This window comes from Etheostoma spectabile, chromosome 1 (genome assembly GCF_008692095.1).
Source record: "Etheostoma spectabile isolate EspeVRDwgs_2016 chromosome 1, UIUC_Espe_1.0, whole genome shotgun sequence".
NCBI lineage: Eukaryota > Metazoa > Chordata > Actinopteri > Perciformes > Percidae > Etheostoma > Etheostoma spectabile.
The window spans coordinates 24,827,210-24,853,925 of NC_045733.1; the positions used below are offsets into that span (position 1 = coordinate 24,827,210).

Genomic DNA, 26,716 nt, shown 5'->3' on the forward strand with positions numbered 1-26,716 from the left:
AATTCCCTTATTACAGCAGCATTTAACAAACAAACACACAAGTAAACACACAAACAAACAGGAAAACAACAGACTATGTTATTATGTTCTATTATATTGCACATGTAATATAATGCGTTATTGTCTTCATCCCTTGCAACTCTTTGCTGTTGAGCACTATCAAACTGATAAAAATATATACAATGATAGGGTACAACTGGTAGTTACAAAGGCACCTTCAATTAATGTTTACAAGTTATATCAACCACACCTGAAGCGCATCCTCTACTATTACTTCTTATAGGTGGTGCTTCACCGTAGGTGTTTTGTGTATCATAGGAGGCCACAGCAGACTGCTATAGTAAAAATAGATATTTAATGGGGGCATGCAAGAATGTGATAAAACACCACCTCCATATGGAGCTTCTAACATAGGGCACATCACCAGTGAGAAATGAGGCTCCCTTAGTCTCAGGAAGACATTATTGGGGACTCGCAAGGGGCCAGCTTAGATATTGTTTGGGCTTCAGTGAATGTGAGAGCCAAGATTTGCAGGCATTTTTACAAGCCTGAGTGTTTTCTCACCAGAACCTTTGGTGGAATAAAGTGCTCCTAAGACTCCCTTGTCTGTCATCTTGGTTCTGCAACGGGAAGACAGCGGAGATCAAAGCTGCTTTCTCTCCAACTGTCAGCCCAGTTTTACCTGCCTAGAAGAAACCTAGCCTCTTAAGCTGTGACCAAAGGAGAATAATGTCCCTTGACAGAAGGATGGCTTCAGGCTAAAAAGAGCCTCAAGGCTCATTGTAGACAAGCTGGAGGGATGAGGAAGAGGAGAGGAAGAGTCAATTAGGTTTTTCTTTCATTGTCAGGATGAACGATCTGACCTTATTGTGCCTGGTTGTGAAAATAGAGCAAGTGAAAGGGGGGACCTGTAGAAGAGGAGGGTTGATCAGAGAAAAGCTAGGGGTACTAGCGGCTAGCCCAGGGGTTGAGCAGCAGTAGGGCCCAGCCCTGCTGGAGGGCCTGTACAGCCCTGGAGACCACAGAGGCACAGCCAGTCCCAGAACTTGAAATAGGCTTATATATCTCTCTAACAATGAGTCACATGGCAGAGATAAAGACATTCATTCAGACAATACAGTAAGGCTGGGAATAAACAGTAAAGTGAATGAGATATAAAACTCAGTGAGACAAAACAGGAGCTCACGCTTAAATCATATTCACCCAACACTGGAGAGGTGATTGATGCATACTACCTCAGCAAGTGCAAGCTGCTTGCAGACATTGGTGATTTAAACTTCTTTATTCAGTTTCTGTGTAGAGCCGCCTATCTCGCAGGAAAGAGATTGGCAGAAACAATAACAACGGTGCTAATGGAAAGAAGATGGCCTCTGTGTCAGAGGACACGGATTAGCCAGAATGAAAAACATGAGCATGAATATTAGGATTACATTGAACGAATGACTTTGAATTTGTTTCAGCTTCAGTTTCAATTACCAGCCTTTATTATCAACCTGGAAGGCGTCCACCTTCCAAAACCTCTGAACCCTTCCCATTCAGCCAACATGAAAAGCCTGTGACCACACAGACACACCAGCTGTTCTTGCAATATTTCTAGGAAACACCTGTCCTCTCTGGGAGAGGACAAGAAGCTCACTTGTAGAGAGAAAACTTGGCAAACTGAGATGGATGGCGACAGGTTTTTGTCCTGTCAGCATCTTTGCTTTGAACCTTCTCTCCTCTTTTTTGCATTTCAATAAATTGCTTTTCAGCAAGATGCTACCTCAACGTCTTATTGGCATGCAGGGAGGCAATACGCTTGTCTCTAGGACGACCTAGCGCCCATTTACTTACACAATTTGTCTGACATTATTGCCCTTCCCTTGACGCCATGGGCTCGTGGCAAACACAAATGTATGACGTGCAGACGTGCACATTAAAACAAAGTAATGGCTATGCATTTATAGGAATAAAGTTTCTAACAGCCCTCTTTCCTTCCTCAGCGAGATAACTATAAAAGCCATCTGGTAGTGGTGGGGGAAGTGGTGGAGGGTAAGCGTGTGTGAGTAAGGTGGATGAGTTAGTGAGTCAGCAAAGATTGGAGGGATGGGGTAAGCAGTTGAGTGACCAAGCGACCCGAAAAGGGGAAAAAAGAGCGGGTGAATGAATTTGGGGTTGTGGGTTTGCCAGCAAGCAGTGCTGGTAACTACTGTATGTGAATGCAGGATTGGGTCGGAATCACAATGAGGTTTTCAGGTATTAGTCCACCCTCATCTCATAAGCTGTCTTGCAGAGACGTCTGGCTCACAGTCCAGAGGTACTAAGCTGCAGTGCTATGGATTTAGAATGATGAGTTAGTGTGTGGTAAATCACACTTTAATCTGATTGATCCACAGGTGAATATTCTCTGCCACCCCCCAACAATACTAAGAGAGGTTACAAAGAGGCATAGAGAAAGGCTGAACTTGAGTAACAATTTGCAGGTCAATGCAGGATATTGATTTGGATCATTGTGGCTTGCTCATACAAAACAAGACTGGGGCAGTTGGAAAATGACAGTTTTTCTAGCAATAAAAAGTAAGTTACTAGTGTAAATCAGGAGTATCTGGTTGTCTGGGAAAGATATTTAAAAAGGCAGAAATATATGGTGAACATCACAGATGGTTTTTGAATATCACTTAAAAATTCAAACCTTTCCAGAATTTGTTTGTGACACAAAAAAAAATCTCCCACTGAAAGCCAAAGTGCTGGATAACCAGGCATTGAAAAGGTTGCTGAAAATACATTGGCATAAGCATACCAAGTATGACAATAAATTGCATTACAGGAATGACCAAGATATGTTTGTGATACAATGGTTTATGTTGAAAGGTTAATGAGGTTTGTATTGACGTTTACATAATTGTTGGAAATTAGATTATTGTTAGAATGAATTGTTACTGAGATAACGTTTTAATAACATTGTAACAATTGTAGCAAAGCTATGTTAAATGCTATTGATCTTACGCATTTTAGCCACAACGAAGTGCTACCACTCCATTATTTTGTCTTAATATTATATATTGCCTTAATACTGATATAACGTACAGTGTGAAGGACTGCCAAAGCTGGAAGAAAATTAGAGACTTTCTATCACAGCAGTCTGCCATTGACCTTTTATAAAAGCCATGGTGACTGATTAGAATGTGTTAGATTTTATGTGTTTTATAATGGGTTTATAAAAATATGAAGTTGTCTGAGTACGACCCGTTAAAATGTGAGTCAATACAATATTTCTTCATCCAAAACACAGATTCACAGTGAAGCTACTTAATTCTATTTATATTATTAATACAATAAATATTATATTGGGTAGTTGGGTGAAATAATGTGTTTTAATTTATGTTGATAAATCAGGTCCCAGACCAAAAAAACAAACAATGGCATGACAATTTATCAGTGTTTTTATGAATGCAAATAATGCTTATAACTGTATAACCTGAATGACCAATACTGATAAGTTTATATCAGAGGCTTAATACCTGAAACATTAAGCTGCAACCATATGGCTGCAACACATGGTAAGCTAGTTGAGCGAGTTGTACAATAAGTTATCGGCATACATAACTTTGATATCTGTAGTGTATATTGTGATGTCAGGTGTGTCTTCCCAACTCTGAGATTCTAGAAGGTTGTGTGAACCGATCTGGACTGCAAACTTTGATTTAGCAAAAAGACAGAAACTGCACTACAACCAGAAGTTAAAACAAGAAATGGAACAAACTGAAAAAATGGGTGTGCCGCATAAGGTCCATAGGGGATAAGTATCTAATATTCAAAGTATAGATTACGGGTAGAGTATTTCTTTAGGAAGGACAACTTTCATAGTGCCATAAAAGCAACTGTCAGAAAACTTTTGTGTATTACTGCAGTACACAACCAGCACAACAGTCACTGATTTGTCTAGGAGGAAAGCAGGGCGAAGCTAAGTCACAGGTATATTCAAAGGGATGATTTCAAGTCTTACTCAGATATGCCAGGGGCAAGGTTAGAGTGGGTTTTTTCATCTTTACAGTTGAAGGTAATCCTATACCCAATAGACTGGCTAATTAACTGAATATACAGCTTAGAGCCAAATGCATGGTTGTCATGTTAGCAAGGCAGAGGCTACGTTACAGGCAGGGAGGTGTGAGAATGTGTAACAGATCAGTGCTGGAATATATAAACAACGGCCTGGGGTAGAGGTGGGCAGAAAAACCAGAATAAACTTTACACCAGTGGAGATACGTGCCCTGATGTGGATTCGGCTACACCATTTGTCCTGGTACAAAATTACATTTTAAATGTCACGTCGAATTGCACTGCGAGCATCAGCCCGCTGCATGTTAACCAGTGAACATACCTTACCCTTTTACACTAAAACAAACGCACATTTGCATGCTACAAAAAAGGGGTGGTGAAGAAATGGAGTCAAACAGCTCGATAGAGACCAGAGCAAATCATGAGGAAACATGTCACCAAATATCCGAATATCCCCAAAATGTAATCCAGCTCTGACACACATCTGACACAAAAAGAAAAACCCCAACCCATTCTTGCTAAATTTCCGGTACTAATGATGAGACATGGGAGACATGGTAAAAACACAGGATCCATGACACATAAAACAAACTTGAATTCACGCATGCACGCACGCTGCCAATACTGTCTCACAACCGGCCTGCCCATCTCATCTAACACCGGCAGGGCGAGCTCTCTCTCAACGTCTCCCATGTCCCTCCCAGCCCCACTGGGGCCTCAATTAAAAACTCCTCTGATGTCTAGTAACTGACAGAGACTCCATCACTTCCACACATCCCTTTCCACTGAGAGTGGCATTAAGATGTTGGAGGCAGAGTGGACTATTGATTTTCTTCTTCTTTTTTTTTTTTCTCTTTGGTTGCTCCATTTCTTCACTATGCCATCTTTGCAATACAGGCAGGCGGTGCAATACTCCGTTTGTGTGTTTGTGTCTAAATTTTTAATCAGCTTTAAAGCAAGAGCTGCCTGTGAGATGCTGAGGATGTGTAGGAGAAAATCACTAGTGACAGCTATCAGTAACAAAACAGACTATCTGGCTAGTTGGTAATGCCAAGTAGAGGAGCTGAGAGCAGAGTGACAAGGACAAATAGCTGTGGAAGGATTAAAGAGTCATGTAAAACAAAGCGTATGCATTGATCCTGATAAATAAACCCAAACTTAATTCTTGACCTGAACTACCTACTTTTGGTTCCGTTTAAAGCTGCAATAATATATTTATGTTTTAGTCCCATGGGGCATTGCAATGAGCTGTAAAGACAACATTGACATATTATCATCTGAACAAGCTGTTATGGCAAACATGTTAACAAAGGGTTACCTATTCTATAATACCCAACGTTGCACTTCCAGGATTGCTCAGGTGCGGCCGGAAATTCTGCCGAATGTCCCTCATTTGCGGCGGTCCATTACCTTGGGCTTTCTTTGATTTGGCATTGTAAACTCCAGTCAGTTTATGAGGACTATGGTTAACTGCTCCTCAGATCTCTACAGGGTAAACCCAGACAGCTAGCTAGATCCGTCATATTTGAGTTTTCTGTTGCACTGTTGACTAAAACAACCTTTGAAAGTACATGTTCCACCAAAACAAGTTCCTTTCTGAGGCTATTTTGCAGAGATGCTGTTGCTCCATACGGCACTTAGCGCCACCCGAGACAATTGTGATTGGTTTAAAGAAATGCCAATAAACAAAAGCCCGTTTTTCTCACATCTCGTAATGCTGTGTGGACTCGCCACCTCCTCCTCAGCGGCGCTGTGGAGGAGGGTCTGGCAAAGAGAGACTAACAGTTACCTATTTACCCATCCAGTATTCATTTGCAGTTGTGTTTCTGGCCACCCAGACAAATGTAAGTCTAATTTTCTTAGCTCTTATCTTTAGCTCTTTAGTGCTTTAATGCTCCACTGCTCACCAGCTGTCAGTTGGTGCTAGACACGTACTGCCTGCTGCTGGAAGTGACACAGATGAGAGGTGTGAGACTAGGGTTGCAAAGGGGTGGACATTTTCCGGTCAATTTCCGGAAACTTTACATGGAAAGTTTAGTTGGGGAATTTTTGGAAACATTCCAATTTGGAAATTTTCATGTGAATTAATGGAAATTATGGGAATTAATGGGAATTTATGAGAATTAACTGTAAAATGTTGGGTAATTCATAAAAACTCATTCTTTTACAAACAAATATAAAAATGTTTTGTAATAAGCAGAGAGAAATATACAGTGAATGCAAATGTTGAGTTATTGCTGTACTGTCTTCAATCAGCTTCAATCTACTGTAGAATGTTAGATTCTAGATCCGTGTAGTGGGTGTGGCCTCAATAGCCCTGCAGTAGGCTAAGAAGTACCCCAAACCATTGACCTTCAGCTTAACACATGAAGGTAGCTAGCATGCTGCCTTTGATTTACTATGGTTATGGTTATATGCATGCTAAAATAACCATCAGCGCTGTCTATTGTTTCCAGCATATCAAGAAGAAGTGGGGTATACAATTAACACACATAGGTTAATAGCAATGGGTTAACTAAATGTTGGCAAGTATGTAGTAGCCTATATTGATTACTGTGTATGTGCATGTCATTGACAAATATAGGGAGGACATTGAAGTGAAATTTTCTCAAATCAGGTTCAGGTTCAAATCAGGATTATGCTGCCATGTTTTGTTTTTGTTTTTTTACATTTTACAACTACATTTTAGGTCACTGTTATAGACTAACAGTATTATAACAAGCAATATTAAAAAATATATATTTCATTCCCATTAATTCCTGTTCATTCCCATTAATTCCCGTTAATTCCCATATATTCCCGTTACTTCCCTGGGAAAGTTTTCAACTTTGAAAAATTACGGAATTTTGCAAACCTACGTGAGACCCGAGCAATCCACCAAAACAAAGAGCTGAAAGTTACTAAAATGCTTTGTAGCGCTGAGGATGACAGCATAATGAGGAGATCATTCTGTGTGGGTTTGTTACTACGAGCAACATTTTCACATTATATTCATTCATTTAATCCACCGTCAATATAAAACATTTTGATTAGCGCACATCAAACTGTGATCCTGATTCCGATTCATTATTTTATCAGTGCATTATCAGTGCAAGTTGCTAGCGTCAAATGACTTTAAGTGGAAGTGTACAGATAAAAACAATAACAGGTCTCATTACACAAACTTCAATATCAAATAAAGACAAACAAGTAAATAATATTCAGCCGCTAAACTACTGGAAAGCCACGCTAACATGGTGGATGAGCCACAACTCCACAGCTCATTCCAATGGCTCATTGCACCAAGAACAAACTGCAGCTTGAAACTCTCTGCTCTCTGTGAAGTACACACCTATTGCTAAAACAACTCCTGTGTTACATCAGTATAGTGCGAAGTGGGTGAGAAATATTACCAAGGGTCTGAACTTTAACATGACACTTATTGAACCATCTATTCAAGTGTTCATTTAAGTCAGGAACACACCCAGTAGTTGCACTGCCTTTTGTCTAGTAGTCTTTCACGATTGTTTTTTGTCTCTTTAGATTGCTATGAATCTGTAATGGGACAGCCGACAGCGTCAACACAGTCCTTATATCCAGTGTGCTCTAGTTATACATTCAATTGCAAAACCCTTTTTTTGTTTACAGCCATAATTGAGCTTATCTGGTTTGAAGTATCAATGTTTGTTTATGAGTAAACAAAGCTATAGCTCAAGTCCACATGAACTTTTGCTGCTTACAGGATAACATCTGAATACAAAATTACAGAATATACGATTAACCCTATATCACAAGGCAATGCAAGCTCTATCCAAAACATTAAAGAACTGCCTGGACCTCTTCAAAGAGTGCACGTTCTTAGTATGCTTCCCCCTCTGCAGTATTACTAGGAGAATATATAATGACAGATTTTTTTTAAAGACAGGCCTCTGTATGTTTTTGCCTAGGGCTCTCATTATAAAACAGCATATCTCATTTTCCTCTGCTGCAGTCTTTGGTGGTTACTGGAGAGACAGATGAATATTCTACAAGCAGTGGAGCTAGGCCAAGCTCCGAGTTTGAAGCAGGTTAGCTCAATCCTGTTTGCCGTTTATCTCAAGAACAAACAGCTTCTTATAATTGCACTGTAATTTGCTTAGTTTGAATGTGAATAAATACAAATACTCTTGGAACCTCACAGCTATTGCCTTCAGGGAAGTCAGGGGACAGTTTTAGCTATTGAATAACTAGCAGGAACACTATTGTTGCTAACAGGAATACAAGGTTAGATTTCTAAAGCCTTTTGCACCCGTTTTCCAGACGTTAAATGTTTGCAAAGACTGACTTAACCGATGCGGGTTATTTACAAACAGGGCACACTTGGATAACATCGCAGATTGCCTGCCACATGAGCGAGAAAAAACAAGTTGCGCTTTCAATATGCAGAGGGTCATGGGGAAAGTGGGAGTTCCACCCAAAAAGATGGGAACATACACGTAAAGTGCATTTAATTATATATTCTATGGTATTTACAAAAACTCCCAGTAAGAGCGTGCCTCTATTATGCAGGGGAAATTCTCCGCCTTCTAAAAGCAAGTGTAAACCAGCCGCAAGCAGGTTTCCTGGTATATGCCTCCTGGGGAAATGGCAGCAGTAATTCAGGATCACACTTTTTCAGTGGAGTGAACACGAAATCATTAAGCGTTACAGATTAAGCAGCCATGCAATAATACAGTTACTGGAAGAAATCAAAGATGACATTGAATCTCCAACTCCACATTTACATTCCATTCAAGCAGTTGTTAAACTCCTCATTACATTACAAATATTGGCATCAGGATCATTTTTAAACAGTCATAGCATCAGCAGTGGGAATATCGCAGTCTGCTCTCAGCTGTATGATAGGACCAGTACCGCTTTGCTACAGCGCAATTTACCGTATAGTGGGCGGAGAAAGGTGCTGATTACCCGATGAACTGGATGTTTGGTAAATACGATGTAAACCGAAGTATCACAGCCTGCGCTTTCTGCAGGTTGGCCATTGCGCTGATAATGCTACATTTGCAAACATACATAGATCTGGCCCTCAGTGTCTTATTTGAGAACATTTCTCAGGGCATATCGTTAAACAGCAAGTGGCTACAAACTCTTTTTCTATCATCATTCTTCTGCTCAGAGAAACTGCAGAATGTATTATGAGCACTTCTAAGAAAGGTGTGTGCATGTTGGTGGGAGAATACATCTAAGAAAGTGCCAAGCTTAGTGTACATAAAGCACGGTTTAGAAACCATAAATATGGTTCTTACCATACAATGTATAATGATTTCATTAGCTCTAATTTGAACTTTTACAGTCTGATTAGTACCTTTACAGCGGCATGGATACACTTGACATAGCTTTGTTTCACATTGATATTTGTGCATTACTGCATTACCCTGTAGCATAAATAAATGACTGCAATCTAGAAGCGAGCACTGAGATCCATTGTGGTATCAAGTGATTAAAAAGAGACATTTCAAAGATTTTAGGCTTTTAAGCGCTGAAACAACTTTCCAATGTCCATTACGGGCTGAGCTGGATCAATACAGCTCCTCTTAGAAAATCGAGTCATTCATTGAGTTTAAATCATAAAAACGAAGAAAAAAAATGATTGAGTGTGTTTTAAGTTCTTGTAAAATATGTGCAACTAAATCACCAGTCAAAGTGGTAAAAGCATCATATATTACAGAAATTACATTAAAATGTAATATTTATGGCAAATTTACATTCTTTTTTTATTGCAGTCATTTTACAAAAGCAAAAACCTACTAAGAGCTGTGCTATGACAGTTTTTTCAGAAGAGTCCCTAACAATGCCTCTAAGCTGTTCCAAAATCACTGTCAAGTACAGCTTCTCATGGCTTACTGCTTAAATATACGTTGTCTCCTTCCAGCACTTTTAAAAAAGTGACTCTGTAAATCTCTCTCTCAGAGGAATGTAGCTAATCACAGTCTCACAACTTGTGTGTAGCTAAGTCATTTAGCCTGAGAAAACGTTCAGCCGCCAGCTGATAAAGAAATCAGGGACAATATGTTCATACCAATGTCCCACAAGGGTAGCACTTTCCACAAAACTAATACATTATGACTAAAACAAGGCGACCTAATGCACAAATAAGGATGTTTATTCTCTCATTTGCCATAAGAAATGTACAATGAGGGCTTAGAGCAATACTAAAAGGTTCTGAAAAGGAGAGAGAGAGAGCGACAAAACAAAAGATTAAACCTGACATTGATCAACTGATCAAGTGTCTAATGATAATCAAAATGTCAACAAATAAATAAATGATAAAGGCTGCTATAGCTTTAAATAGATGAATACAGAAAAATATAGGCAAAAAAAGAAAGAGGAAGAGAGAGAGAGACAACAAAGAGTGAAACTGATGGGAAAACACAAAACCTTTCTGTTTTTTTTTTAAAGTGTACATGGCACAAAACAATTTACAAGGCTACAGGCTCTTTGAGCGAGGCATTAACCCTTAAAACTCTCCTGTGGAGCTGCTCAGAGACTGGCAGAACAAACTTGGTTGTTCCCAGGTGGGAGTGTGGGAGTGTGTCCAGGACACCGGTATAAACAGCGTGCATTCTAAGTAAGTACCTTCTGGGTAAATAAAAACAAAAATTACTCTTTTTACCATGACTTTGAGACAATTTTCTTTCAACAGAACAATGAACGCATGGGAAACCACATTCACAATTTACACAGGCTGATGGGCTATGGTTTTAAAACAGGCCTATATTTGGTGCAGGGCTTGATTATAATTGCAGGTAGACCAACAGTCTGGTATAATGAGCTTTACACTTTAAAGATTATTCCCAATTTCAATGCCCAAATCACTTCAAAACGCTAAGAAGCTATTACCCAAGTCACATTTACTATATGTGATGATGGCTAATGTGTCCATCACACCCATCTGAATAGCACACACAGAATGAGTGATCATTACTTCTACCAGCAATCAGTTCCCCCTCTATTATTCTATACTAATACCCTCTATTTTGTTACATGTACAGTGTATCGCCCACTCTGCATTGAAATGACAGGGAGACCTTGAAGCAACTGTTTCCTCCTTTTTTTATCATATTTTGACACCATTACTGTATGATGCACACTACTGCCATTTTTAAGGCTGTCTAGCCCTTGCTTTAAAATGTATGACAAATAACAAGTAAATACTGGGAGAAATATAATTTAAGACATTCTTGTAAATCAATGACAGATTTACAATGTAGAGGATTACAACTTGAATCCTATTTTACTCTGTAACCTTGACAGCTTCTTTTCCTGCAATGGAGCACCGGCACTAATTCTTCTGGTGGTACACAATACAAAACAGGGCACCCTTACTTTCATCTCTGGATGTAAGTCATCACTCTGCTGAAGCAGCACATATTTCAAAACTATAACCAGTGACATCATCGCATCCACAATGTCATCACTTTCTGTCACGTGGCTTTACCGAGACGCAGTGAAATATTGAAATCCAAGGACATCAGTCTGCCTGCGTGTGTACACAACCTGCAACACAACACATTCAATATGTAAGGTGCCTACTGAGATATATCATTGAAAATTAGCCACCCGACAGCACATGCAATAATAATACAAAGGATGCAATAATAATGCATGTGTGCCTCCTTGAATTTGTGACATTTTTGGGGGAATGGCCTTATTGGCTTTCTTTGCAGAGAATTAGATAAGAAAATTGATACCACTCCTATATCTGACTGGTAAAACAAAAGCCTGGCTCTGTCCAAAAGTAACAAACTGTGCCTAACAGTACCTCTAAGCTCACTAATTCAAATGTCATGTTTCATAATGGTAGGCCGATTTAGTTTTTTAAAGTTATTAAAATTACCTTTCTGCAAAGCCAGGCTAGCTGTTTCCTCCCTCTTACAAGTATTTGTGCTAAGCTAAATAACTACTGGTTCTACCGCCATTGTACATGCACAGACATGAGAGTGGTATGGATCTCATCATCTAACTCTTCACCAGACAGCAAACTTCCCAAATGTTGAAATATTTCTTTAAATCATATAAATTTATCAGCAAAATCTTTCCACTCCATTTCCAAAAGGCTTGGTTTTTGCTAAAATTCTTGGTTCTACAACACATCCATAGTACTCTGAGACACTCTGAGCAGTGTAACCCTGTTTGGATTGCTTAACCCCTCTAACAACCACATCAGGAAAATGACCCGCCATTACAAATGGCATCACTCTTCATCTGGTTGAGTAAGTGGCTGAAAGCATCGAGACAGATACATTATAGATATGACAGACTCTTGCGGTGTGGGTCAGCGAGCTGTCTCTGCCGTTGACAGAGAGTTGCACTTACTCCGGCAACACACACGAGGAGGGCAAGTGATGAAATTAAACACAGTTGACAATATTAATAAGGTAAGAGGAGCGAGTTTGTTTCCTTGTGGACAGTTTGTCTGTAATGAGCTCCAAGTTGTCAGGCTCTGGGGAGACAGGCATGGTTACAGAGTCCGCGCCAGTGGGAAGATATTAATGCAACCTGATAGGGGATCTGAGTCATCGCGAGCTGCTGTCCATTCAAACGGGTATCATAAGGAGCACGACCGCAGCATGGCTTAATCACAGCCATTACTGTGATATTCGACACTGGGTTTGAAATAAAAGGCTCTGTAAAAGGTACGTTTCTTATCGTGCAGCGAGTCCTTGGGTGCTTAGGTATTTTGAAGTCGAGATGTCAGTATAGGCGGAGGTGAGCGAGTCGAGCACTACGCCTGCTCAAGACTCTTCTCCCCTAGGACACTGCCGCACTCAGTCCGTTCGTAACTTCCATTTCACACTGGGTAATCAATTACTGGTCTCTAGGGCTATTGAAGAAAAGAGTTACCTATCCCGAGAATAAGCTAAATCTCTCAATGCCTCCTAATTGAAAATGCATTATATTGCTAGACAATGCTCTTTGTGTGTTGCCAGCCACTAATTTGGACTGTTTGCATGCAGAGTACAAAGCAATTTACTGAGGTTGCAAACATCCTTTGCAGGACAATAATTCATGGTGTTATCAGTTGCAGAGTTTAAACATCAAATAAAAGGGCTGAATAACTGAATAAGCAAACTTTGAAGGTGTGCCCAGCCGTTTGTTGGTGGCTATTCTCCCAATGACTATGAAAAACTGAAACTAATATGATTTCATATCGTGAAGCCAAGACTGATGCCAGACCTCCCGAAACCAATCCCTCTTACAGGATTTAGTGTGAGCTGTGTGAAATGTACACTGCTGGGCCCCACCAGTCCCAATGATAGTGCTGTGAGTCCAAATCAAAATGAACCCGATCAATAACAAAAGGGGGCTTTTGTGCATTTACTGCCATCATAAATACAGTGTCCTGAAAAGGAAAGCGAGGTGGGACAGAGAGAGACAGGATTCAACCAGGCCGGGGACGGGCATAAAGATGTCAGACTGCTGTTTGTGAGAGGGTGGCAGTGGGGAAGATCACACAGCCATGATAAGATGGTCTCGGAGAAAAGATGGAGCCTGTTTTTGATCACATGCCCGACCGTTAAAGGATTTTTAAGGCTGATACCGATACGGATATTTGGTTATTTAAAAATCCGATATATATATATATATATATATATATATATATATATATATATATATATATATATAAACAAACAGATTTCCCAAATATTAGTTATTTGTAGTTATTTATCACTATACTGGGGCGGCTGTGGCTCAGTGGTAGAGCGGTTGCCTGCCAATCGGAAGGCTGGTGGTTCGATCCCTGGCCCTGCAGTCCCACGTCCAACTGTCCTTGGGCAAGACACTGAACCCTGAGTTTCCCCCGGTGCTGCGCATCGGAGTGTGAATGTGTGTGAGTGTTTATCTGATGAGCAGGTGGCACCTTGTACGGCAGCCCCGGCCACAGTGTATGAATATGTGTGAATGGTGAATGTATCCTGTACTATGTAAAAGCGCTTTGAGTAGTCGTTAAGACTAGAAAAGCGCTATATAAATACAGCACATTTACATCTATATTATTTCTCACTAAAATAATATGATAATAATTTGTTTTATTGTCACAGAGGAACATCAAAATATATTAAAGTTCTGAGAAATAAAATGTATAAAAATACAAAATTAAGATATGAAACTTTAAGTCCTTTGATACCGACAATACATGAAAAAAAAAAATCTGTGTTGCCAACAGGGACGTTGTAGAGTGCCCTCTGGTGGACAAACTATGTAACAACAACGCTCATAAGATGGTTGACAGTCCGTTTTTATTTTTTAAATATTAATCTATCAGAATTGTTTATTTGTCACTATAAATGATTCTGAATTAATAATTTTTTTTAAATCGGCCATTTTAATGTTGATACCGATAGATCGGGAAATGCCTAATATCGGCCGATAATATTGGCCAGCCGATATATCGGTCGGGCTCTAAAATGCATGTTGACATGCAGAAGACGGGAATACAGTAAAGATGTACATGTGACAGAAACAAAAACAGCTGCACTTACTGTGTTGTACTTACTGCACATCACACATGACATTTTCTTACAGAACAAACAGCTAACAAAAAGAAAAGAAAAACATGCTTTAGGAAGAAATACTACTTTAACTACAAATACTAAACTTTAAATTGTGACAAAGAAAGCATTTGTGACAAGAGCAAAAAAACTTTAATGCTAAAAAGTCAAAATGGCAAAGAGGGAACTAGAATAAAAGGAAAATAAATCCCAGCACAAAAGAGAGGCACTCATTTTATCTTTCTGACTGTACAGTTCCAAAAAAGCAGCACACAGGTCAGAAAGTGTCCATAACTGAATCCAACCAAACCTCAGAGTTGGTCAAAGTAAGACTAGGAACATGACAAATAACATTGCCCGGGCCATAACACAGGGATACATTTCCTATACTAAAGCCCAGAAGAGAACATTCAAACATTTCAGACCACTGACAATGGCAAGTGGCCCGAGTTAATAATCCTCATAGGAATTATCGTGCTTACAATGGTGCCATTGCAGCCTATACCTGAATTTATTTTAGATTGCCTACATTACTTCATCTGTCTATTTTGTTGTTTTCCCTGGATGGGCTGCTGATAAGACAGAGCACGCATTCAGCAAGAGAAAGAAAGCCTGCTGGTGCAATGGACACTAATTAATACAGTGTTCCTTCGGGAAAGTTGCCTGCTAGCTGCTCTACTGACAACAGATTCGTTTATAGGGCTGTTTTCTACTTCTCCGAAGGCTCTGTTAATTGCATTTTAATCAGACCTTGTTCAGGAGAGAACAAGGACCAGCACAGTGGTTTGTTATAGAACCTGGAAGCAAAAACATGATATTTGTCAACATATTACCCCAAAGTTGGTTGACAGAGATTTTGATAGAAGGTCCTACCAGAGAAAAGCGCAAAAATGCTTGTAAAATATTTCAGGAATAACTGTAATTACTGCAATTAAATCCCAACAGTCACTCTACTGAGTGAGCCTTTGAACCAAGACATCACTGCATCTTTCTGTTTGGCCCTTTGGCAATGCTAACACAGCAATGCTTTTACTGCAATATAAGAAACAAAAATGCTCCAAACTGCCACACATTATTTTCAAAGATTCTGAGTTGAAAAATAATGTACTTGACAATATTCAGGGAAAACACTTATTGTGGGACTTAGAAACAATAGAGTATAGCTCAGTTGGTAGAGCGGGCGCCCATCCACATATAGAGTTTTACTCCTCGACGCGGCGGCCACGGGATTTGACCCCACCTGCGGCCCTTTGCTGCATATCATTCCCCCACTCTCTCCCCTTTCATGTCTTCAGCTGTTCTGTCAACAATAAAGTGCCACAAAATGCCACAAAAATAATCCAAAAAATAAATAAATAGAAACAGTAGATTAATCAGCGCTTTACTGCTCAAGTAAGCATGGCAGATAGCTATTTAAATGACGATGCAATGTCGATCAAGTTCTTAAGACATAATAAATGTCATGAAAAGGGACAAGAAAGCAAGCTGGAACACACTGAAGAAAAAACAACTGCTAAGCGTAATGAACAGCTGAATGCTCTCATGCAGCACCACCTACAATTAGCACCAGTGTTAGATTTCATCTTCACAGCTAAGGTCAATGTTTATTTAGCAATTAAAGATGTTTTCTAACCTTGATTTACCCATTGAAGGTTAGTTTAGCATGCACATGCTTCACAATCATACAGTAACAAACAGTCACCTTGGGGAAATGAGCCCCATTAAAAGCAATGCTGTACCTGGAGTAGAGCAAGTCACATTAGAAAAGACTGAAAGAATCTGGAAGGATCTGACAGAAAACTGAGGAAATGTTAGAATGTGGTCTTGAAAGACATGGGGGAAAAGTCTTGGCCATGTTTATTTCCTGCATAAGGGCCTTTGATGGAGTTGACAGTGTTGGGCAATCCTTTGGACAGTATGGACTCTAATAGATTCAGAGGGGGGTAATAGTAGCAGCAAAGGTGGGCTGGGTGAGGGTCCATGACAGTTGGTTAAAAAAAACATTTGACAAGCAAGGACACACAACATTGATTCACAGCAACTAACATATGGCCCGGACAATTCCATCCAGTTGTGCCTCCTATATTCTGTTTTCTGGGCTGAATAAAATAAAATATAGAAAAACTAATGTAAAATATAGGAAATTTGAATGTGTGAGGAAACCACAGGAGAAAAGGAAAACCAAACTTGCATGGGCAAAGCAAGCCAATGCTACACAGACAGGACTGGAACTGGGATGGAAATCTGGGATCATCTTTCTGTGAAGCAACAGTGCTAACCGCTGAGCCTCTGTGTTGCCAAAAGAAAGCCAGAGAATGCCAGCTAGATAGTAAAATTCAGCAAAAAGCCTTCCACACCATGTGGGGTGATCTCCCTCCCCTTTAGCGAGTCCATCCTGCCTGCCAGACCATAGTGCCACAACTCTGAGCTCAGCAAACGTTTTTGTCTCCATCTTGCTTTCTGTCATCCACTTCTCACCCCTCCTAACCCTGTCTCCCTAGCTCCCTCTCTATATCTCCCTGCCTCATCTCTCTGTCTCCCTCTTTTTCCCACTCTATATATCTCCATCCGCACACTGTTCACTGTAAATGCTGTGCCAGCAAAGTGATGCCGGGGAAATGGCGCCATCCTCATTGAGAGAGCAAGCAGACGGAGTGGGGGTGGTGCTGGAGGGGGTGTTCAGTGACAGGCCCTGAAACCCAGCCATCAGACAACACACTGCAGCAATCACACAGCTCCTGTAGATGGGATACACAGAAAGCTCCACATTCAGAAAAGGATCAGTAAAAATGATAGGATATAGAGTCTTGATCCCCCCAAAACTCCCAAAACATGATTCCTTTTTTAAGGAGAACAGATAGGGTCAGAATAGGCTGGGAGTGTGAGACAGTGGACAGTCATCAAGATGAGGTGGATAAGGAGGAGAGGGAGGTGGGATTTTGGTACACAACATGCTGGCCAGGCAAGCAGACAGGCCACGGTTCATTTGAGGTCTGAAGCTGCGCCTTCATTTGACTGTTCATTAATACCAGCTGTTCCTATGGGTTTCCTCGCAACTAAGCTTTGCTTCACTCTGCAAAATCTATCAATATCCCAGCAACACAAAAACACTGCCTATTCTAGAGCTCGACTGAAAAGCTGACCAGCACTCCACAGGGCGTGTATACAAAAATAACTGTCTCTGAAATGCCTGATAATAGTGTAGTGTTCATGTAGCGTGTGCATATGCTATTGACAGTCTGGATACTTCTGGTGAGGTAGTTAAATTGGTGGTGACTATAAAAAAGGTTACAATAGCACGGATGACTTAACACACTCTCAATGAGTAGCTCATGCTAGCCCACACAGTGCTCTGCTCAGTGTGGGTAAAGGGTTAATCTTTTTCAAAATTAACCTTGTCAGACTCCTTTTCTGATTGTGGAAGATTGGTATTACTATTGCAATTTTTCAATCAGAGATTGGGGTGGTGACATTTTAACATGCCCCCCCCCCCCCCCCCCCCCCCCATCTTCTCTTTTTTGCTCTCCGATTTCTTTTTTTGTTTTTATATTAGTTTCACTCTCATTGTCCATTTAGAATTGTAAGCAGATTTCACCCAGGGTTAAAATAGGATTCTCCACTTTCCGAGTGTGGTGTGCTGTGTTTCTAAGTGTGTACAACAGCCAAGTGTGTTCCCTATATCAACTCAAGCTCCGCACACTCCACACTCTGCTACTCCTGCAGAAGACTTCTGCTGGGTCGAAATTAATTACATAAGCTGTTAAGCACATACCAGCTGCTGTAAACAAATGCAAATATATTTTCATTTCAAACAAGTCCCCCCTGTATCACTCAAATACTGTAAGTCTGTTTACTTACAACTTGGGCCTTCATCAATCTGTGCTGGTGCTCCTACAGAGAAATTACTCTTATTCATGTCCTTCCCAATTGCTAAAAATCATGATCACCCCCCTTTAATTGAGGGTTTTCCCTAGTTTATTTGTAGATTTTCTTCTGTTGGCATCCATCTTTCAAGCTTTGCTTTATCACACTTCAATAACTCTATTGCTTTTTGGCTAGATGTCTCTTTAACTGGCCATTTTACTCCTAGGCACTTTCTTTGACTGGATCTGTTCAGACTGATTCCTTTATTATTTTTAAATTAACAGCAGGGTCATGGCACTGGTTAAATGAAATGAATATCAAAGTCAATATAAACTGCTCTAATATTGAATTTGATCCTTACAGTATTAGGGCAGCAACAAGCGTTTACTTTCATTATGGAATGATCCAATTCTTTTTTTGATTAGCCATTATAATTTCCAACAGACCAAGGTGACATCTTCAAATGTCTTGTTTTGTCTGACCAACTGCTCAAAATCCAAAGATATTCAGTTTATAATTATATATGACAAAGAAAAGCGTTAAAATGATCAGATATAAGAAGTTAGAAACAGAGAATGTTTGGGCTAATTGGTGAAAAAAAATACTTAATAGATAAAATTGTTGCATATAGAACATGTGCGTAGACAGTGGTTTAAATGGGTGGGCCTGACCTGCCCAATTTTGTGCAACTGTCTTCAATTTAAATAATGGGGAATTAATCAAACTACTGCAGTGCCCATTTAGAGTGTGTCCCTATTCAGAACGGGCCAATTACTCGGTTCCAAGTAGTTTTTAACCCAACAACTTTATCTAACTAAAAGCGCGGTTCAATCAGGTGTGGCTTGGCTGCGGCTCATCTAGAGATTCGGTGTGCCCCCTCTAACCGTTACCCATCCAGGTAGCTTTGTGGACCAGGCAGGGGGAGCAGGGAACCCAGCTCCGCCTGCTGAGAAAGCCACAACAGTGCGCAGAACAGGCAGGGAAATGTGCGCAACTGCCGTTAACAAAACAACATGCTGGACAGCCCAAGAGCCTGGGCGTTCATCTAACATGCATTTGTGTACCAACTCGTCCTCATACCAAAGTGGTCAAATACTGACGCTTGGTCAGTGGCTCTCAGCTGCTGACACAAAAGGCACCCTTTGGCGTCTTTATGGGACGCACCGAACATAGCAGCAGCAGGGAACACCAGGTTATTATTCTTTATTTTGATCCCCATTAGCTTCCAAAAATGGAACGTTAGTGTTACTGAAGCATTTAAGATCTTAACTCTTAATTAATGCATGGTGCACTACTGCACTTTATAGACCTGAGTGGAGCATGCTTATCCATTAACTTCATTCATGCTCTTTTTGAAGAAATGCTTGCATCATTTCCCTCACATACATGCAATCTGATCAAATTATGATCACTGCATCCCACTGCCACTGATACTACCTGTGAACACAGCTCACGTATGTTAGTGAAAATATGATCAATAACATCCAAACATCCGCCATAGAAAATTAACTTCTCATGTGATGGACCTTTTTTTGAAAACCAATCAATATTCAGGTCACCATCTGTCACTAAATATAGAGTTTCACAAATTCAATTCAAATACTTCACATTAGAACTGAGCGGCCAATAACAGAATTTAGTAGAATAGGCTTACAGTATGGAAAGTGAATCAGTAGCCATATTAGTTCAATGCCAGTACTTATTATATCTTTATGTAGAACTGAAATGTTTTCCTAAACATAACATGCAACTCTGCCACCATATTTGTAGCCATCTGTTCTATATAACATAAATACTCCACAGCCAACTCAGAATCATTAAAAAGAAGGCTAGTTTCCATTTGTGTCTCTGAAAGTACTAAAAAAAGATTCTGTTCATCTCATGAACCTTGCTCCAGAGGTTGCAGTCCCTATCCATTTCCTGCTTTGGATTCATTGTTGTTTTCAAATCTCCTTGTTACCAAATTGTGTCTCTAAAATCTTATCTTGGGTGAATTCCAAGCTTGTCTTGACCTCCTGTACAGTACTTCTCTAATAATGCCATCTAGTATTTTGTTAGTTTCATGCATGATCGCCTCATTGAAGAATTTTAAGTTCCGCTGATGAAGTAACCTCTCTCAGGTCAAAGAAGAAGTTTGTTGGTGATGATCCTAGTACAGATGGAGGTTCTCCACACTACAAAGAAAATGAGTAGTATTCTCAAAAACAGCCAGTGGGCATGGCTCGCCTTCTACCCCAATTCCCCGATGCCATTGCATCTGAAGAAGGATCAGGTCCAGGTGATAGGGACTGATTGGCAGGGATTTACAATAGACTAAATACACACACAATACACTGGTAAGAGCAAATTTTGTTTAATCATGTATCTAGCAATTTCTTTATAACTCACGTTACTATATTGTGTGAACAGTAAACTCAAGTTATTATTGTATGAGGCCAAAACCAAAGTTCCACCGCAACAAGTTCCTTCCCAAGACTATTTTCCAGAGTACTGGCCTCTGCGTCCGGAGATTAGTGCCGCCTAAAATCATGGTGATTGGTTTAATTGGAAAAAAACAGAGCATGTTCGTGTATCCAGTAATGTTGGGTGGAAGAGCCAAACTTTCTTCCATTCTTCCACAGCGCTGTGGAAATGTGTCTGTCAATGTGAGACTACACAATCAGGGACTGATGACTCAATGCAAGATGTTTCTCATCCAAATAAAACAGTACAAAGTTTAATTTGCCCGGCACACACTATGTGGTTACAGTAAAAGATTGACAGTTTTTGTGCAGCACATAAAAGGCAAGGAGGAGAATACTGCCAATCCATCACTCACAGAGAGTTTGGACTCTTGTCCTTTCCCTGCAGTGATTCATCCACTAAGAGCAATTGTCACACTGTCTCTGACAGGGTGCATGGTAGAACGCTATTTGCCACACGGCACAGCAGGGCTTCCATGCTGACAAGTAGTCCTTAATGTTTGTCGCTACTTTACGACAGATTTAAGACAGATGGCAGAGAGATTGGACGATGATGACATTATTGCATCCCCGAACAGCAAGCCTCCATGTGTTGTACTGTGAAATCATCTAATAGTAGGATGATTTAACTTTTGTATATAATTGAGTGTTGCTGGTTATACCACTGATGTTCTGATGAAAATTCCACCATTAGGCAACCAACTTATAGAGTTAAAATGTCATGTTTTAAGGAGTTGCAGGTAAGACACAAAAAGACACAAGGCAGGAAGTCAAACAAGACACGACACATTCGACAAGACTACAAAATAAAACAGGAAACTAAAAACCCAGGATCGTGGGATAAAAGGTTTGACTAAAAATTAAAAAAAATTATATACCGGTGTGGTCATATATGGTTTTAAACTCTATGGGACTAAAGAAAAGAAGAGAGAAAAAAAGTAAATTTCACAGAATTCTCACTGATTTACATCGACTCACCCACCCTGAAAAATGACAAAAATGCACAAGCATTTCAATTGCCAATCCAGAATACTCAGTCAAAAAAAATTCTAAATAAGAGAATTTCATTTGGAGGGGAAAATAGAGACAAAAAAAATGACATTAAATTTAATAAAACAATCATATATTTTTCAACTATACCCGAAGGAGTACATAAATCCGTCAAAGGTCAAAGGGTTATAGCAGCCACATACTATTTTACCACTGTTACATTACAGTCATATTTCTTTCTCATGTGTTTAATACTTTTCCACTCCTCCATGGTCCCTCGGCCTGGTTATCTGTGCTGTTTTGAAAGAGGCCAACCAAACTGTTAGAAAGGCCACCCTCCCTTACTTGTCCAGCAAGCCTGCCCTGCCAATCGGCCATCCTGTTTCCAGACAGCACAGTCATTTCCCAGCCCAGTGGAGCAGCACTCCCTGACCTCCGCCTCGACCTCCGCCTCAACAGTCCGAGCTCCAGCACCAGCTCCAGCCCAGAAAGGAGGCTAAGGCCACCTCCACTTATTTATGAGCCATTTCACACAGTGCTGCTCCCATTAGTGACCCAGCCTTGGCCCACCTTAGATGGCACACTCCTTGCACTTAACACATAGAGTACACCAGCAGGGCCAGGGGGACATGGGCAGTGGGTGGGGATTGTGGCCGGCTTGGGGAGACCATTAGACCTGTCACACAGGTACTGTCACACAACAAGCTCAAGATGACATACAATCAGAAAAAGGCAAACATATATCAATCTACTTCCTGGTTAGCAAACATTTCTTGCTGACAGCTGCTAGGAGACAGCAATCACTACATCTAGCACAATCTTGTATTACTGTATCACCTTTTGAAAAATCTGTTGAATAGCTATTTGACTATCCTCAGGGAAATAATCCCCCACTGATCTAATTTAATGATACACAACAACTGATGGGTTACACTTATTGAACCATAATTGGACATCATTTCTCATTCCTTTCATTGGAGCTGAACTGTTAGGATACTCTTATCAGGAAACAGAGAGACTCAGAAAGACATAAAAAAGTTAATTCTTCACAGCATAACATTTGATTGATGGACTGATTCACAAAACCATACGAGACGTTAATAAGAAACTCTGCTCATGCATGACTGAAAACAAGATTAGTCTGAGCTGGTAACATTCAAACACTGCATGAAGCCTGTGAATATTAGCTTGTTTACTTTGCATCAGAATGGAGGTGGCAATGTTCACTGAAAGACCTAGAAGCTATTTATAGAGAAAAAGAGATGAAGACCCACCTGTGATTGTGACAAAGGCATAGCCCTCCTCACCCAGTAGAGGATTGATCAGTCCGCAGCTGTAGGTGCTATTGGGCTCCAGCACAACTGTCAGCACACTGGTCAAAGAGAATAGCCCTTCCTCATTGGCCACCAATGAAGTGGTAACATTGTTTGTCAAGTTGCGCCCGCCCCCATCCTGCCATATCACGCCAGCTTCAGGATAACCACCGTAGGCCTCACAAGTCAAGGCCACTTCATCTCCTGGTCGCAGGTTGGATTCAGACGCCAAAGTCACTACTGGCTTGGAGTAGGGGGCTAGAAAAAAGTACACCGAAAGAGTAGGAGGAGAGGGGCGAGGTATGGGGTGGGTAAGGGCATGTGAGGAAGGGACAAGGGAGTAGCAGACACATACTGAATATAGTTAGATTCTCTGCAGTGACAGTCACCCTGGGAACTGTTTGACATGATTCCCATTAAATTCTTAATTATATTTAGGGAGCTTAGCATAACACAGTGCTTGAGATCCCACAGACACATACAGCAACTGTGACACATCCCGATGCTGCATCACACTCTTAACGCCACTCTCTCTAGAGACCCAAAGCCCTGAGCCACTCCCAGAAAGGGAACATGGTGCAAGCTAGAAGATGGAGTTGGGCAGGCCAAGGAGAAAACTGTCAGGCTCAGAGGTTTAGGACGACTCAACCTATAGCATGAAAAGAGCGTAGAGGGGTGGAGGTGAGGGGTGAATCCTCCGCCTTGGCTGAAATCACGCTTCTTCAATCCCTTGAGCTAAAACATGAGTATAGAGGTGGTGGAGAAATAGGCTGCTGTATTCCCAGAACTAATCATTGCACAACAAACAATGGGGTGGAGCTGAGGGCGAGATGAAATAAGTTTGCCTGAGCTGCTTTTTGAAAAGTGGACTTTCAACACAAAGACGGATTTAGCGTAGTACACACACTAACTTCCTCAGCTGTCCATGTGACTGACATTTGATTTCCATCGAGGGCCTCTTTCATTTTCTTCCAGCACAGCATGAAGGAAGTGTACAATGTTAACTGTAAATGTTGGCTAAAAATAGACCATCTATAAATCTAATGCATAAAATGGAACCAATTTGTCACTATTGGAGACACTGTTTTCCCTCTCCCCAGTCATGAGAAAAAAATGTTATTCATTAACACCGCCTAATACACATCCATCCTTGGAGAATACAGGAACAATCTCACAACAGATACAGAAATGGGCAAAGGGAAAAAAGGGCACACAGTATCATCATAAATAAATAAAAGGCTCTCAGCTGTGAAGGCGGGTGATGTAGTCAAACAGCAGAGAAGATGTTAGTGATGGCTGATTGACCGTTACAACAGCTAATAATTAAAGTCAGCAGATATTGACCATGACAGACCACAATCAGCATTCATTGACCAAAAACACTGCTCAGCAGCCCTGAGGAAACTGTTTATCACCTGCTCACGTCTTGTGAGTAGAAATGATCATAAATCCCCTTCTCCATAGGTAATTGTATAAATACATTTTATTGCATGCCATTAGTGTAAATGTGTGTAAGTGCTGAGCTCAAATCACACTTAATGCAATCAATTCAAAGCGCAAAAAGAAACTATGACGCAAACATGACACAGCATTTATCCATCATGTAGGCGATGCATTGAACATACTGCACAGGAATATAAATTAATTTATCCTTAAAACATTCATTTTCATTTTGTTTAGTTCTTGGAACCATTATAATTATGTCTTACTTTCATTCAATAAACCTGTGTGTGTTGTGTTGTGTTGTGTGTGTGTGTGTGTGTGTGTGTGTGTGTGTGTGTGTGTGTTTTATTTGCATACTTTTTACGAATATGTTGTGTTTGAACAATTGGGCATCCTACTTACAAAATATATTAAAAAAATATATAAATTTCCATCCAATGAACACTACAACCTTACTAAATGATAAAAAAATAAAACTCAAGAAGAAAGGCTTCCAATACACAAAAAGAAAAAAAAGGTAAAAAAAGAAAACAATACAAAGTACAGAAAATGCAATGCAAAGAAAATGCGTAGGCTATAATCCTTTTTCCTTAAAAAAAATCTTGCAGTATATCAGCTTTATAAATACTTTTCTTGTTAATAATCATTTGATTAGACTTAAAAAAATCTGAAGTTCAATTCTGAAGTGAGTAAAAGCTGGCCTTCCCTTGTCAAATTAATAGGTTGACAATCCTATGTATTGTTTTGTTTTTGTTATCCTAATTAATATTTTAATTAACCTTTGGGGTGGCAGTAGCTCAGTCCAGGGGGAGTTGGGTTGCCAGTTCAAGTCCTGGTATGGACCAAAATACGGAGTGTGGATTGGTTGGCTGGAGAGATGGCAGTTTTCTCTTAAAGTGACAGAAATCCACTAGGTATAGCATTTATTACCAATTTGTATTATTAGTGGAAGACAGGAAAGATTGTAGATCTAAGAAATTCCTCATAATTAAAAAGCTGAGATTCATAACTTTGTAAAGCTGCAAGAAAAATTGTATTCTATCAACCATAGACTGGTAATGTTAATGTGACATCACCCATTAGTTTGTGGAGATCTGGTATGCGTCGTCGAGTTTGCCGTTACGGGTGCAGCCTTCTTGGTTGCAGGCGGCTGTGATGAGTTTAGACGAGAGGGAGGAGTGAGGGAGGAGCCATAGACTGTTTGGCGGTTGCTGACTGTGACGTTAGCTGAGAGCTGGCAACGCTGCTTACACTCTACGTTACACACTTTCACTGGCAATCTGGATGCAAAAGCTGCTGAAAGCTAGCCTACATAATTCGAGGTAAGATTTAGCTTCGCTAGGTTTTACATATATCTTTGTCCCATAGTTATATTACATATCATTACATATTATAAAACAGGCCGCGGACTATCAATCACATCATAGCCACGCCCTAAAACACACCCTGCTTTATCGTTAAATCAAGGAGACCATAATTTAAAAAATTAACATCATTCTGTGTAGCAGAAGACTTAAAACTAGCGATTGAGATCATAAACTCATCATGAAAATGTTTACTGAGGTAATAAATCAAGTAAGAAGTGGGTCACTTTCTCATGAACTTCTACAGAAACCAAACTCCTTTAGCACATGTTGTTCCCTGCTGGAATTCAGATAGAATACAGGTTTAAGGCACTTCCGCATTTGCAGCACTTCACTGAACAGGATGCTTTGTCCATTATTATTAACAGTCTATGCTATCAACTCAGTGTTGATAGACTTATTATTTCTGGCTGTGAATTCATTGTTCCATATAATAGTTCTGTGTGAAGAAAAATTATGAATAAAGCATAATTTTGCAGCGTTTCGCGGCTGCTGATGAAATTTAGACAACTTTTGCTATAATTTAATTCCATTATAACTACATTGCAAAACAGATTGAAGGCCTCCCATTTTTCCAAAATTGGTGTGGTAAATTAAGTTAGTATTTGAAGTAATAGTAGTATTTCTTCCTGTATGATTATTTTTTGTCTTTTTGTTTGCCATTTGTTCTGTAAGAAAAGGTCACCAATCTGTGTGTGTGTGTGTGTGTGTGTGTGTGTGTGTGTGTGTGT

The 26,716-nt window shown here is 40.1% G+C and overlaps 1 protein-coding gene and 1 long non-coding RNA gene across 3 annotated transcripts in view; one reads left to right on the forward strand and one right to left on the reverse strand.

The window, feature by feature from the left end:
* LOC116699498 (uncharacterized) overlaps positions 1–6,103 on the forward strand; it is a 19,845-nt gene extending 13,742 nt beyond the window's left edge. The window contains exon 3 of the long non-coding RNA XR_004334497.1: positions 6,012–6,103. This is a non-coding gene — a long non-coding RNA (uncharacterized LOC116699498). The remainder of the gene's footprint in view (positions 1–6,011) is intronic.
* Positions 1–26,716, reverse strand: part of cd276 (CD276 molecule) — a 73,391-nt gene that overhangs the window by 28,745 nt on the left and 17,930 nt on the right. For both annotated transcript variants that reach the window (XR_004334401.1, XM_032530936.1), the window contains exon 4: positions 23,140–23,436. Coding sequence is in view for 1 of the 2 variants with exons in the window: in XM_032530936.1 (XP_032386827.1) it covers positions 23,140–23,436 (297 nt within the window). In the remaining variant the exon portion in view is untranslated. The remainder of the gene's footprint in view (positions 1–23,139; positions 23,437–26,716) is intronic.